General features: G+C 49.2%; 1 protein-coding gene across 2 annotated transcripts; it reads right to left on the reverse strand.

Moving 5' to 3' along the window:
• Positions 1 to 2,838: 2,838 nt before the first annotated feature.
• LOC135977443 (uncharacterized) lies at positions 2,839 to 11,806 on the reverse strand. 2 transcript variants are annotated; one of them, XM_065578492.1, is made up of 5 exons: positions 11,668 to 11,806; positions 10,060 to 10,183; positions 8,246 to 8,369; positions 6,635 to 6,758; positions 2,839 to 5,130 (listed from the first exon to the last, which is right to left on the reverse strand). In XM_065578492.1, exon 5 carries the CDS (start codon positions 4,422 to 4,424, stop codon positions 3,006 to 3,008), a length of 1,419 nt encoding a protein of 472 aa, XP_065434564.1. In that variant the 5' UTR covers positions 4,425 to 5,130; positions 6,635 to 6,758; positions 8,246 to 8,369; positions 10,060 to 10,183; positions 11,668 to 11,806; the 3' UTR covers positions 2,839 to 3,005. The 2 variants fall into 2 exon arrangements, with proteins under 2 accessions (XP_065434564.1, XP_065434565.1); XM_065578493.1 differs by lacking the exons at positions 10,060 to 10,183; positions 11,668 to 11,806 and having other exon boundaries at positions 8,246 to 8,380.
• Between the last annotated feature and the right edge of the window lie 2,243 nt (positions 11,807 to 14,049).

The following is a 14,049-nucleotide window of genomic DNA, read 5'->3' on the forward strand; positions in this document are numbered from 1 at the left end:
GCATATCACAGGCTTCCTGTATAGTACAATAGTTACTTTTAGGGCACACACATTCCGGAAAGGCATCTATTCTTCATTAAATGACATCAAGAGATGGAGAATCCACCACTTTCCCTTTTAGTGAGTGCCAGGGGGCTAAATTTCCCCTTCCACTAGCACCCCATTTACAGTAAGCCAGAGCAGTACCTGCAGCAGGGAGTGGGAGTTGCTGATGTCCACAGAGGCACAGCCCCTGCAGTGTCAACTTCCCACAAGGGGAGGTGAGGAGCACCCCCAGCAACACACACACACACACACCACTCCTGGTGGTGAGAGGGGAACAAGAGAAAGGAAGGAGGGATGGAGGAAAAGGTAAAACGAAAAGGACAAACCCTAATGTCCCCAGTGATTCTACGGCACAAAATCCCACGTGGGCTATAAAATTCTGCCACCTTAAACTAGTGTTTTCCATGCCTAGAATTCAGCTGGCACCAGATGGATCAGACTGAGCAGGTTAAAAACCTCTCCAAGGCTCTTACCTTCTCAACAGGCACGTCTGTTTTCTAGTAAAATCAATAAAAGGAGAAAACCCGAAAGAGGTTCCTCCTCGCACTCACATACTTGAACCCTAATACTCTCTGAGTCCTAAAAAGGGAGATGTCGAGAAGGAGACTTGCTGAAGCAAAGCCACAGGGGTCTCTGAGGTTTCCCAGGCACTGCGCTCCTGTCCTGCCTGGCTGATGTCAGCATCTCTCTCTCAGGTAACCACCTCCCTAACACCTTTGACCCATAGGTTGAGGTCCAGGATAAGGCCTTTGTGATATCACTGCCACACCCAATCAAACCCTAAAGTGCTAATGTCCTGCTACTGCACTGACACTTTGAAGGTTTGAGCTACTCTCTGTGGATCACCCCACTCAATGCGTCCTCTTTCTAGGAAGTAAGCGGGCAAGACAGTAAAACATCAGAGGCTGCTCCCAATGCTACACTCAGTGTTTCCAAAATTAGTAGACTTGATGGTCATAAGAGACCTTTAGAGCATCTAATCTAACCCGCTGCATATCATAGGCTTACTGTATAGTACAATAGTTACTTTTTGGGCACACACATTCCAGAAAGGCATCTAGTCTTCATTCAATGACATCAAGAAATGGAGAATCCACCACTTTCCCTTTTAGTGAATGCCAGGGGGCTCCATTTCCCCTTCCACTAGCTCCCCATTTACAGTGAGCCAGAGCAGTACCTGCAGCAGGGAGCAGGAGTTGCTGAAGGCCTCAGAGGAACAGCCCCTGCAGTGTCTCAGGCACCTGGCGCAAGTGCCGGATGATGCCGAGCTGGTGCATCACTTTGGCCGTGATGTCTTCCTGCTGCAAGGGAACGAGAACCTGTCACAGACTCAAACGCCCCGAGGAATCAGGGGGAATTAAGGGCACCTGGAACCAGCAGTATTTCCACCCACCACCTGACCACCGCTGAGGGATGAATTCACCTCCTGAACCCAAGAATGGAGTCTTCTTGTCCTTTCTAGTATCCTCCAGTGCCAACCCCCGTCCTTGTAGGATTAGCTCCTGCTACCTCCCGCTCAGTGTTTTTGACAGGTGTTCCACCTCCAAACCACACCTCAAGTTATCAGAACCCTCTTCTCCACCCCCACCCAGGTTGGGCAGGGAGGCGGCTCTAGCGGGGAGTCAGGAGGGATTCTGCCAGCAGTGAAGTGTGTTGCGGGGAGGTTGAGATCTTGCCCCAAGTCATCCCGGACACTAATGCTAAGCCAAAGGATGGCAGCATCTTGTGTCCGTGGAGTCCAAGCACTATTTCAACCCCACAGTTTTAGATGAACTTCCCACAAGGAGAGGTGAAGAGAACCCCCAGCAAGACACACACACAAACACACACCACTCCTGGTGGTGGGAGGGGAACAAGAGAAAGGACAAAAGAAGTAAGAGATGAAGAGAAAGGAAGGAGGATTGGAGGAAAAGGTAAAATGAAAAGGACAAACCCTAATGTCTCCAGTGATTCTACGGGACAAAATCCCAGGTGGACGATAAAATTCTGCAACCTTGAACTAGTGTTTTCCATGCCTAGAATTCAGCTGGCACCAGGTGGATCAGACTGAACAGGTTACAAACCTCTCCGAGGCACTTACTTTCTCAACAGGGACGTCTGTTTTCTAGTAAAATCAGAAAAAGGAAAGGAAACAACTCGAAAGAGGCTCCTGCTCGCACTCACATACATGAACCCTAACACTCTCTCAGTCCTCAAAGAGAGACCTCGAGAAGGAGACTTGCTGAAGCAAAGCCACAAGGGTCTCTGAGGTTTCCCTGGCCCTGCGCCCCTGTCCTACCTGGCTGATGTCTGCATCTCTCTCTGAGGTCACCATCTCCCTATCACATTTGACCAATAAGCTGAGGTCCTGCAAAAGGCCTTTGTGATGTCACTGCCACACCCACCCATCCTCTGAAGTGCTAATGTCCTGATGCTGGCCTGACACTTTCAAGGTTTGAGCTACTCTCTGTGGATCACCCCACTCAATGCGCCCTCATTCTAGGAAGCAAGCCGGCTAGACAGTAAAACATCAGAGGCTGCTCCCAATGCTACACTCAGAGTTTCCAAAATTAGTAGACTTTATGGTCAGAAGAGACCTTTAGAGTATCTAGTCTAACCCCCTGCATATCATAGGATACCTCTATAGTACAATAGTTACTTTTTGGGCACACACATTCCAGAAAGGCATCTAGTTTCATTCAATGACATCAAGAGATGGAGAATCCACCACTTTCCCTTTTAGTGAATGCCAGGGGGCTCCATTTCCCCTTCCAGTAGCTCCCCATTTACAATCAGCCAGAGCAGTACCTGCAGCAGGGAGCGGGAGTTCCTGAAGGCCTCAGAGGCGCAGCCCCTGCAGTGTCTCAGGCACCTGGCGCAAGTGCCGGATGATGCGGCAGTGTCTCACTTCTTCAGATGCAAGTAATGGAAATCTCCAAAGGCAGGTATATATCAGTGTGGAGATAACGAGGTTACTTCAATCAGGGAGGGTGAGGTGCTCTACTAGCAGTTGAGGTGTGAACACCAAGGGAGGAGAAAGTGTTTGTGTAGTTAGATAGCCATTCACAGTCTTTGTTTAATCCTGATCTGATGGTGTCAAATTTGCAGATGAACTGAAGCTCAGCAGTTTCTCTTTGGAGTCTGGTCCTGAAGTTTTTTTGCTGTAAGATGGCTACCTTAACATCTGCTATTGTGTGGCCAGGGAGGTTGAAGTGTTCTCCTACAGGTTTTTGTATATTGCCATTCCTGATATCTGACTTGTGTCCATTTATCCTCTTGCGTAGTGACTGTCCAGTTTGGCCAATGTACATAGCAGAGGGGCATTGCTGGCATATGATGGCATATGTAACATTGGTGGACGTGCAGGAGAATGAGCCGGTGATGTTGTAGCTGATCTGGTTAGGTCCAGTGATGGTGTTGCTGGTGTAGATATGTGGGCAGAGTTGGCATCGAGGTTTGTTGCATGGATTGGTTCCTGAGTTAGAGTTGTTATGGTGCGATGCGTGGTTGCTGGTGAGAATATGCTTAAGGTTGGCAGGTTGTCTGTGGGCGAGGACTGGCCTGCCTCCCAAGGTCTGTGAAAGTGAGGGATCATTGTCCAGGATGGGTTGTAGATCACTGATGATGCGTTGGAGAGGTTTAAGCTGAGGACTGTAGGTGATGGCCAGTGGAGTTCTGTTGGTTTCTCTTCTGGGCCTGTCTTGTAGCAGGAGTCTTCTGGGTACACGTCTGGCTCTGTTGATTTGTTTCTTTATTTCCTTGTGTGGGTATCGTAGTTTTGAGAATGCTTGGTGAAGATCTTGTAGGTGTTGGTCTCTGTCTGAGGGGTTGGAGCAGATGCGATTGTACCTCAGTGCTTGGCTGTAGACGATGGATCGTGTGGTGTGACCGGGGTGGAAGCTGGAGGCATGAAGGTAGGCGTAGCGGTCGGTGGGTTTTCGGTATAGGGTGGTGTTAATGTGGCCATCGCTTATTTGTACGGTGGTGTCCAGGAAGTGGACCTCCCGTGTAGATTGGTCCAGGCTGAGGTTGATGGTGGGGTGGAAGCTGTTGAAAGCATGGTGGAATTCTTCCAGGGCCTCCTTCCCATGGGTCCAGATGATGAAGATGTCATCAATATAGCGTAGGTAGAGAAGGGGCATGAGTGGACGAGAGCTGAGGAAGCGTTGTTCCAGGTCAGCCATAAAAATGTTGGCATATTGTGGGGCCACGCGGGTGCCCATAGCGGTGCCACTGGTCTGGAGGTATATATTGTCACCAAATTTGAAATAATTGTGCGTGAGGATAAAGTCACAGAGCTCAGCAATAAGTTGTGCTGTGTCATCATCAGGGATACTGTTCCTGACAGCTTGTATTCCATCTCTATGTGGGATGTTTGTGTAGAGAGCCTCTACATCCATGGTGGCTAGGATGGTGTTTTCTGGGAGGTCACCAATGCATTGTAGTTATCTCAGGAAATCTGTGGTGTCACGGAGATAGCTGGGAGTGCTGGTGGCGTAGGGAGGCCACATATCCAGACAGTCCTTCAGTGAGAGTGCCAATTCCCGAGATGATGGGGCGTCCAGGATTTCCAGGTTTGTGGATCTTAGGTAGTAGATAGAATAACCCCGGTCGGGGCTCTAAGGGTATGTTGATTTGTTCCTGTGTTAGTGTAGGGAGTGTCCTGAGTAGATGGTGCAGTTTCTTAGTGTATTCCTCAGTGGGATCTGAGGAAAGCGGCCTGTAGAATTTGGTATTGGAGAGTTGTCTGGCAGCCTCCTTCTGGTAGTCAGACCTGTTCACGATGACAACAGCACCTCCTTTATCAGCCTCTTTGATGATAATGTCAGGGTGGTTTCTGAGGCTGTGGATGGCATTGCGTTCTGCACGACTTAGGATATGAGGCAAGCGATGTTGTTTTTCCACAGTGCAGGGCACACACATTTCAGGGGGCTCCATTTCCCCTTCCACTAGCTCCCCATTTACAGTGAGCCAGAGCAGTACCTACAGCAGGGAGCGGAGTTGCTGAAGGCCTCAGAGGCGCAGCCCCTGCAGTGTCTCAGGCACGTGGCGCAAGTGCCGGATGATGCGGAGCTGCTGCATCACTTTGGCCGTGACATCCTCCTGCTGCAAGGGAACGAGAATCTGTCAGAGACTCAAACGCCCCAAGGAATCAGGGGGAATTAAGGGCACCTGGAACCAGCAGTATTTCCACCCAGCACCTACCCACCACTGAGGAATGAATTCACCTCCTGAACCTCAGAATGGAGTCTTCTTGTCCTTTCTAGTAACCTCCAGTGCCAATCCCACTCCTTGTAGGATGAGCTCCTGCTACCTCCCCCTCAGTGCCCTTGACAGCTGTTCCACTTCCAAACCAACACGTCAAGTAATCAGAACCCTCTTCTCCACCCCCACCAAGGTTGGGCAGGGAGGCGGCTTTAGCAGGGGGGGCAGGACGGATTCTGCCAGAAGTAAAGTGTGTTGCGGGGAGGTTGAGATCTTGCCCCAAGTCATCCCAGACACTAATGCTAAGCCTCAGGATGGCAGCATCTAGTGTCAGTGGAGTCCAAGCACTATTTCAACCCCACAGTTTTCGATCAACTTCCCACAAGGGGAGGTGAAGAGCACCCCCAGCAACACACACACACACACACACACACACACACACACACACACACACCACCACTGGTGGTGGGAGGGGAACAGGAGAAAGGACAAAAGAAGTAAGAGATGAAGAGAAAGGAAGGAGGGGTGGAGGAAAAGGTAAAACAAAAAGGACAAACCCTAATGTCCTCAGTGATTCCACGGGACAAAATCCCAGGGAGGGAATAAAATTCTGCCACCTTGAACTAGTGTTTTCAATGCCTAGAATTCAGCTGGCACTAGGTGGATCAGACTGAACAGGTTACAAACCTCTCCGAGGCTCTTACCTTCTGAACAGGGACGTCTGTTTTCTAGTAAAATCAGTAAAAGGAAAGGTGAAAACGCGAAAGAGGTTCCTCTTCGCACACACCTACGTGAACCCTAATACTCTCTCAAAGAGAGACCACGAGAAGGAGACTTGCTGAAGCAAAGCCACAGGGGTCTCTGAGTTTTCCTTGGCCCTGCGCCCCTGTCCTGCCTGGCTGATGTCAGCATCTCTCTCTGAGGTCACCACCTCCCTAACACCTTTGACCAATAGGTTGAGATCCTGCAAAAGGCCTTTGTGATGTCACTGCCACACCCACCCATCCTCTGAAGTGCTAATGTCCTGCTGCTGGCCTGACACTTTGAAGATTTGAGCTACTCTCTGTGGATCACAACACTCAATGCGTCTTCATTCTAGGAAGCAAGCCGGCTAGACAGTAAAACATCAGAGGCTGCTCCCAATGCTACACTCAGTGTTTCCAAAATTAGTAGACTTGATGGTCATAAGAGACCTTTAGAGCATCTAATCTAACCCGCTGCATATCATAGGCTTACTGTATAGTACAATAGTTACTTTTTGGGCACACACATTCCAGAAAGGCATCTAGTCTTCATTCAATGACATCAAGAAATGGAGAATCCACCACTTTCCCTTTTAGTGAATGCCAGGGGGCTCCATTTCCCCTTCCACTAGCTCCCCATTTACAGTGAGCCAGAGCAGTACCTGCAGCAGGGAGCAGGAGTTGCTGAAGGCCTCAGAGGAACAGCCCCTGCAGTGTCTCAGGCACCTGGCGCAAGTGCCGGATGATGCCGAGCTGGTGCATCACTTTGGCCGTGATGTCTTCCTGCTGCAAGGGAACGAGAACCTGTCACAGACTCAAACGCCCCGAGGAATCAGGGGGAATTAAGGGCACCTGGAACCAGCAGTATTTCCACCCACCACCTGACCACCGCTGAGGGATGAATTCACCTCCTGAACCCAAGAATGGAGTCTTCTTGTCCTTTCTAGTATCCTCCAGTGCCAACCCCCGTCCTTGTAGGATTAGCTCCTGCTACCTCCCGCTCAGTGTTTTTGACAGGTGTTCCACCTCCAAACCACACCTCAAGTTATCAGAACCCTCTTCTCCACCCCCACCCAGGTTGGGCAGGGAGGCGGCTCTAGCGGGGAGTCAGGAGGGATTCTGCCAGCAGTGAAGTGTGTTGCGGGGAGGTTGAGATCTTGCCCCAAGTCATCCCGGACACTAATGCTAAGCCAAAGGATGGCAGCATCTTGTGTCCGTGGAGTCCAAGCACTATTTCAACCCCACAGTTTTAGATGAACTTCCCACAAGGAGAGGTGAAGAGAACCCCCAGCAAGACACACACACAAACACACACCACTCCTGGTGGTGGGAGGGGAACAAGAGAAAGGACAAAAGAAGTAAGAGATGAAGAGAAAGGAAGGAGGATTGGAGGAAAAGGTAAAATGAAAAGGACAAACCCTAATGTCTCCAGTGATTCTACGGGACAAAATCCCAGGTGGACGATAAAATTCTGCAACCTTGAACTAGTGTTTTCCATGCCTAGAATTCAGCTGGCACCAGGTGGATCAGACTGAACAGGTTACAAACCTCTCTGAGGCACTTACTTTCTCAACAGGGACGTCTGTTTTCTAGTAAAATCAGTAAAAGGAAAGGAAACAACTCGAAAGAGGCTCCTGCTCGCACTCACATACGTGAACCCTAATACTCTCTCAGTCCTCAAAGAGAGACCTCGAGAAGGAGACTTTCTGAAGAAAAGCCACAGGGGTCTCTGAGGATTCCCTGGCCCTGCGCCCCTGTCCTGCCTGGCTGATGTCAGCATCTCTCTCTGAGGTCACCACCTCCCTAACACCTTTGAACAATAGGTTGAGATCCTGCAAAAGGCCTTTGTGATGTCACTGCCACACCCACCCATCCTCTGAAGTGCTAATGTCCTGCTGCTGGCCTGACACTTTGAAGGTTTGAGCTACTCTCTGTGGATCACAACACTCAATGCGTCTTCATTCTAGGAAGCAAGCCGGCTAGACAGTAAAACATCAGATGCTGCTCCCAATACTACATTCAGTGTATCCAAAATTAGTAGACTTTAAGGCCAGAAGAGACCTATAGAGCATCTCATCTAAGCCCCGGCACGTCATAGGCTTACTGTATAGTACAATAGTTACTTTTTGGGCACACACATTCCAGAAAGGCATCTAGTCTTCCTTCAATGACATCCAGAGATGGAGAATCCACCACTTTCCCTTTTAGTGAGTGCCAGGGGGCTCCATTTCCCCTTCCACTAGCTCCCCATTTACAGTGAGCCAGAGCAGTACCTGCAGCAGGGAGCGGGAGTTGCTGAAGACCTCAGAGGCACAACCACAGCAGTGTCTCAGGCACCTGACGCAAGTGCCGGATGATGCGGAGCTGGTACATCCCTTTGGCCGTGACCTCCTCCTGCTGCAAGGGAACGAGAACCTGACAGAGACGCAAACGCCCAGAGGAATCAGGGGGAATTAAGGGCACCTTGAACCAGCAGTATTTCCACTCAGCACCTGCCCACAACTGAGGGATGAATTTACCTCCTGAACCCCAGAATGGAGTCTTCTTGTCCTTTCTAGTAACCTCCAGTGCCAACCCCCGTCCTTGTAGGGTGAGCTCCTGCTACCTCCCCCTCAGTGCCCTTGACAGCTGTTGCACCTCCAAACCACACCTCAAGTTATCAGAACCCTCTTCTCCACCCCCACCCAGGTTGGGCAGGGAGGTGGCTCTAGCAGGGGGGGGGGGAGGAGGGATTCTGGCAGCAGTGAAGTGGGTTGCGGGGAGGGTGAGATCTTGCCCCAAGTCATCCCAGACACTAATGCTAAGCCACAGGATGGCAGCATCTAGTGTCAGTGGAGTCCAAGCACTATTTCAACCCCACAGTTTTGGATTAACTTCCCAAAAGGGGAGGTGAAGACCACCCCCAGCAACACACACCCACACACTAATCCTAATGTCCTGCTTCTGGCCTGACACTTTGAAGGTTTGAGCTACTCTCTGTGGATCACCCCACTTAATGCGTCTTCATTCTAGGAAGCAAGCCGGCTAGACAGTAAAACATCAGAGGCTGCTCCCAATGCTACACTCAGTGTTTCCAAAATTAGGAGACTTTATGTCCACAAGAGACCTTTAGAGCATCTCATCTAACGCCCTGCATATCACAGGCTTCCTGTATAGTACAATAGTTACTTTTTGGGCACACACATTCCAGAAAGGCATCTAGTCTTCATTCAATGACATCAAGAAATGGAGAATCCACCACTTTCCCTTTTAGTGAGTGCCAGGGGGCTCCATTTCCCCTTCATCCCAGCCAGGGCTTTGTCAAGCCGGGCCTTAAAAACCTCCAAGGATGGAGACTCCACCACCTCCCTAGGTAACGCATTCCAGTGTTTCACCACCCTCCTAGTGAAATAGTTTTTCCTAATACCCAACCTGGACCTCCCCCACTGCAACTTGAGACCATTGCTCCTTGTTCTGTCATCTGCCACCACTGAGAATAGCCGAGCTCCATCCTCTTTGGAACCCCCCTTCAGGTAGTTGAAGGCTGCTATCAAATCCCCTCTCATTCTTCTCTTCTGGAGACTAAACAATCCCAGTTCCCTCAGCCTCTCCTCATAAGTCATGTCCTCCAGACCCCAATCATTTTTGTTGCCTTCCGTTGGACTCTTTCCAATTTTTCCACATCCTTCTTGTAGTGTGGAGCCCAAAACTGGACAGAGTATTCCAGATGACACCTCACCTATGTCGAATAAAGGGGAACGATCACGTTCCTCGATCTGCTGACAATGCCCCTACTTATACAGCCCAAAATGCCGTTAGCATTCTTGGCAACAAGAGCACAATGTTGACTCATATCCAGCTTCTCGTCCACTGTGACCCCTAGGTCCTTTTCTGCAGAACTGATACCTAGCCATACGGTCCCTAGTCTGTAGCAGTTCATGGGATTCTTCCGTCCTAAGTGCAGGGCACACACATTTCAGAAAGGCATCTAGTCTTCATTCAAGGCCATCAAGAGATCCAGAATCCACCACTTTCCCTTTTAGTGAGTGCCAGGGGGCTCCATTTCCCCTTCCACTAGCTCCCCATTTATTGTGAACCAGAGCAGTACCTGCAGCAGGGAGCGGGAGTTGCTGAAGGCCTCAGAGACACAGCCCCTGCAGTGTCTCAGGCACCTGGCAGAAGAGCCGGATGATGCGGAGCTCGTGGATCACTTTGGCCGTGACGTCCTCCTCCTGCAAGGGAACGAGAACCAGTCAGAGACTCAAAGGCCCCGAGGAATCAGGGGGAATTAAGGGCACCTGGAATCAGGAGTATTTCCACCCAACACGTGCCCACCACTCAGGGATGAATTCACCTCCTGAAATCTAGAATGGAGTCTTCTTTCTAGTAAGCTCCAGTACCAACCCCCGTCCTTGTAGGGTGAGCTCCTGCTACCTCCCCCTCAAGGGCCTTGACAGCTGTTCCACCTCCAAATCACAGCTCAAGTTATCAGGATCCTCTTCGCCACCCCGACCCAGGTTGGGCAGGGAGGCGGCTCTAGCAGGGGGGGCAGGAGGGATTCTGGCAGCAGTGAAGTGGGTTGCGGGGAGGTTGAGATCTTGCCCCGAGTCATCCCAGACACTAATGCTAAGCCACAGGATGGCAGCATCTACTGTCAGTGGAGTCGAAGTACTATATCAACACCACAGTTTTGGATGAACTCCCCACAAGGGGAGGTGAAGAGCACCCCCAGCAACACACACACACACACACACACACACCGCTCCTGGTGGTGGGAGGGGAACAGGAGAAAGGACAAAAGAAGTAAGAGATGAAAAGAAAATAAGGAGGGATGGAGGAAAAGTTAAAACGAAAAGGACAAACCCTAATGTCCCCAGTGATTCCATGGGACAAAGTCCCAGGTGGGCTATAAAATTCTGCCACCTTGAACTAGTGTTTTCCATGCCTAGAATTCAGATGGCACCACGTGGATCAGACTGAACAGGTTACAAACCTCTATGAGGCTCTTACTTTCTCAACAGGGACGTCTGTTTTCTAGTAAAATCAGTAAAAGGGAAGGAGAAAACTCGAAAGAGGCTCCTGCTCGCACTCACATACGTGAACCCTAATACTCTCTCAGTCCTCAAAGAGAGACCTCAAAGAGGAGACTTGCTGAAGCAAAGCAACAGGGGTCTCTGAGGTTTCCCTGGCCCTCATATCAGCATCTCTCTCTGATGTCAGCATCTCTCTCTGAGGTCACCACCTCCCTATCACATTTGACCAATAAGCTGAGGTCCTGCAAAAGGCCTTTGTGATGTCACTGCCACACCCACCCATCCTCTGAAGTGCTAATGTCCTGCTGCTGGCCTGACACTTTGAAGGTTTGAGCTACTCTCTGTGGATCACAACACTCAATGCCTGTTCATTCTAGGAAGCAAGCCGGCTAGACGGTAAAACATCAGAGGCTGCTCCCAATGCTACACTCAGTGTTTCCAAAATTAGGGGACTTTATGGCCAGAAGAGACCTTTAGAGCATCTCATCTAACCCCTTGCATATCGTAGGCTTGCTGTATAGTACAATAGTTACTTTTTGGGCACACACATTCCAGAAAGGCATCTAGTCTTCCTTCAATGACATCAAGAGATGGAGAATCCACCACTTTCCCTTTTAGTGAGTGCCAGGGGGCTCCATTTCCCCTTCCACTAGCTCCCCATTTACAGTGAGTCAGAGCAGTACCTGCAGCAGGGAGAGGGAGTTGCTGATGGCCTCAGAAGCACAGCCCCTGCAGTGTCTCTGGCGCAAGTGCCGGAATCTGGCGCAAGTGCCGGATGATGCGGAGCTGGTGCATCACTTTGGCCGTGACGTCCTCCTGCTGCTAGGGAACGAGAACCTGTCAGAGACTCAAACGCCCCGAGGAATCAGCGGGAATTAAGGGCACCTGGAACCAGCACTACTTCCACCCATCACCTGCCCACCGAGGGATAAATTCACCTCCTGAACCCCAGAATGGAGTCTTCTTGTCCTTTCTAGTAACCTCCAGTGCCAACCCCCCTCCTTGAAGGATGAGCTCCTGCTATCTCCCCCTCAGTGCCCTTGACAGCTGTTCCACCTCCAAACCACAGCTCAAGTTATTAGTACCTTTGGACACAGACTGGCTAACCTAGTGAGGAGGGCTTTAAACTAGGTTCGACGGGGACAGGTGAGCAAAGCCCACAGGTAAGTGGGGAACATGGAGACCGGGGAGATGGGTCAAAAACGAGAGCGAGTGTGGGCTATATTGTCAGAGGGAAAGGAGGGTCAGGACAAAACTGGGAAGAAAGATCAAACCAGTATCTTAGATGCCTATATACAAATGCGAGAAGTATGGGCAATAAGCAGGAAGAACTGGAAGTGCTAATAAATAAATACAACTATGACATTGTTGGCATCACTGAAACTTGGTGGGATAATACACATGATTGGAATGTTGGTGTGGATGGGTACAGCTTGCTCAGGAAGGATAGACAGGGGAAAAAGGGAGGAGGTGTTGCCTTGTATATTAAAAATGTACACACTTGGACTGAGGTAGAGATGGACATAGGAGACGGAAGTGTTGAGAGTCTCTGGGTTAGGCTAAAAGGGGTAAAAAACAAGGGAGATGTCATGCTAGGAGTCTACTACAGGCCACCTAACCAGGTGGAAGAGGTGGATGAGGCTTTTTTTAAGCAACTAACAAAATCATCCAAAGCCCAAGATTTGGTGGTGATGGGGGACTTCAACTATCCGGATATATGTTGGGAAAATAACACAGCGGGGCACAGACTATCCAACAAATTCCTGGACTGCATTGGAGACAACTTTTTATTTCAGAAGGTTGAAAAAGCTACTAGGGGGAAGCTGTTCTAGACTTGATTTTAACAAATAGGGAGGAACTCGTTGAGAATTTGAAAGTAGAAGGCAGCCTGGGTGAAAGTGATCATGAAATCATAGAGTTTGCAATTCTAAGGAAGGGTAGAAGGGAGAACAGCAAAATAGAGACAATGGATTTCAGGAAGGCAGATTTTGGTAAGCTCAGAGAGCTGATAGGTAAGGTCCCATGGGAATCAAGACTGAGGGGAAAAACAACTGAGGAGAGTTGGCAGTTTTTCAAAGGGACACTATTAAGGGCCCAAAAGCAAGCTATTCCGCTGGTTAGGAAAGATAGAAAATGTGGCAAAAGACCACCTTGGCTTAACCATGAGATCTTGCATGATCTAAAAAATAAAAAGGAGTCATATCAAAAATGGAAACTGGGACAGATTACAAAGGATGAATATAAGCAAACAACACAGGAATGCAGGGGCAAGATTAGAAAGGCAAAGGCACAAAATGAGCTCAAACTAGCTACGGGAATAAAGGGAAACAAGAAGACTTTTTATCAATACATTAGAAGCAAGAGGAAGACCAAAGACAGGGTAGGCCCACTGCTTAGTGAAGAGGGAGAAACAGTAACAGGAAACTTGGAAATGGCGGAGATGCTTAATGACTTCTTTGTTTCGGTCTTCACCGAGAAGTCTGAAGGAATGCCTAACCTAGTGAATGCTAATGGGAAGGGGGTAGGTTTAGCAGATAAAATAAAAAAAGAAGAAGTTAAAAATCACTTAGAAAAGTTAGATGCCTGCAAGTCACCCGGGCCTGATGAAATGCATCCTAGAATACTCAAGGAGCTAATAGAGGAGGTATCTGAGCCTCTAGCTATTATCTTTGGAAAATCATGGGAGACGGGAGAGATTCCAGAAGACTGGAAAAGGGCAAATATAGTGCCCATCTATAAAAAGGGAAATAAAAACAACCCAGGAAACTACAGACCCCAGTGAGTTTAACTTCTGTGCCAGGGAAGATAATGGAGCAAGTAATTAAGGAAATCATCTGCAAACACTTGGAAGGTGGTAAGGTGATAGGGAACAGCCAGCATGGATTTGTGAAGAACAAATCATGTCAAACCAATCTGATAGCTTTCTTTGATAGGATAACGAGCCTTGTGGATAAGGGTGAGGCTGTGGATGTGGTATACCTAGACTTTAGTAAGGCATTTGATACGGTCTCGCATGATATTCTTATTGATAAACTAGGCAAATACAATTTAGATGGGGCTACTAT

The sequence above is a fragment of the Chrysemys picta genome, chromosome 25, assembly GCF_011386835.1.
Source record: "Chrysemys picta bellii isolate R12L10 chromosome 25, ASM1138683v2, whole genome shotgun sequence".
NCBI classification, from domain to species: domain Eukaryota; kingdom Metazoa; phylum Chordata; order Testudines; family Emydidae; genus Chrysemys; species Chrysemys picta.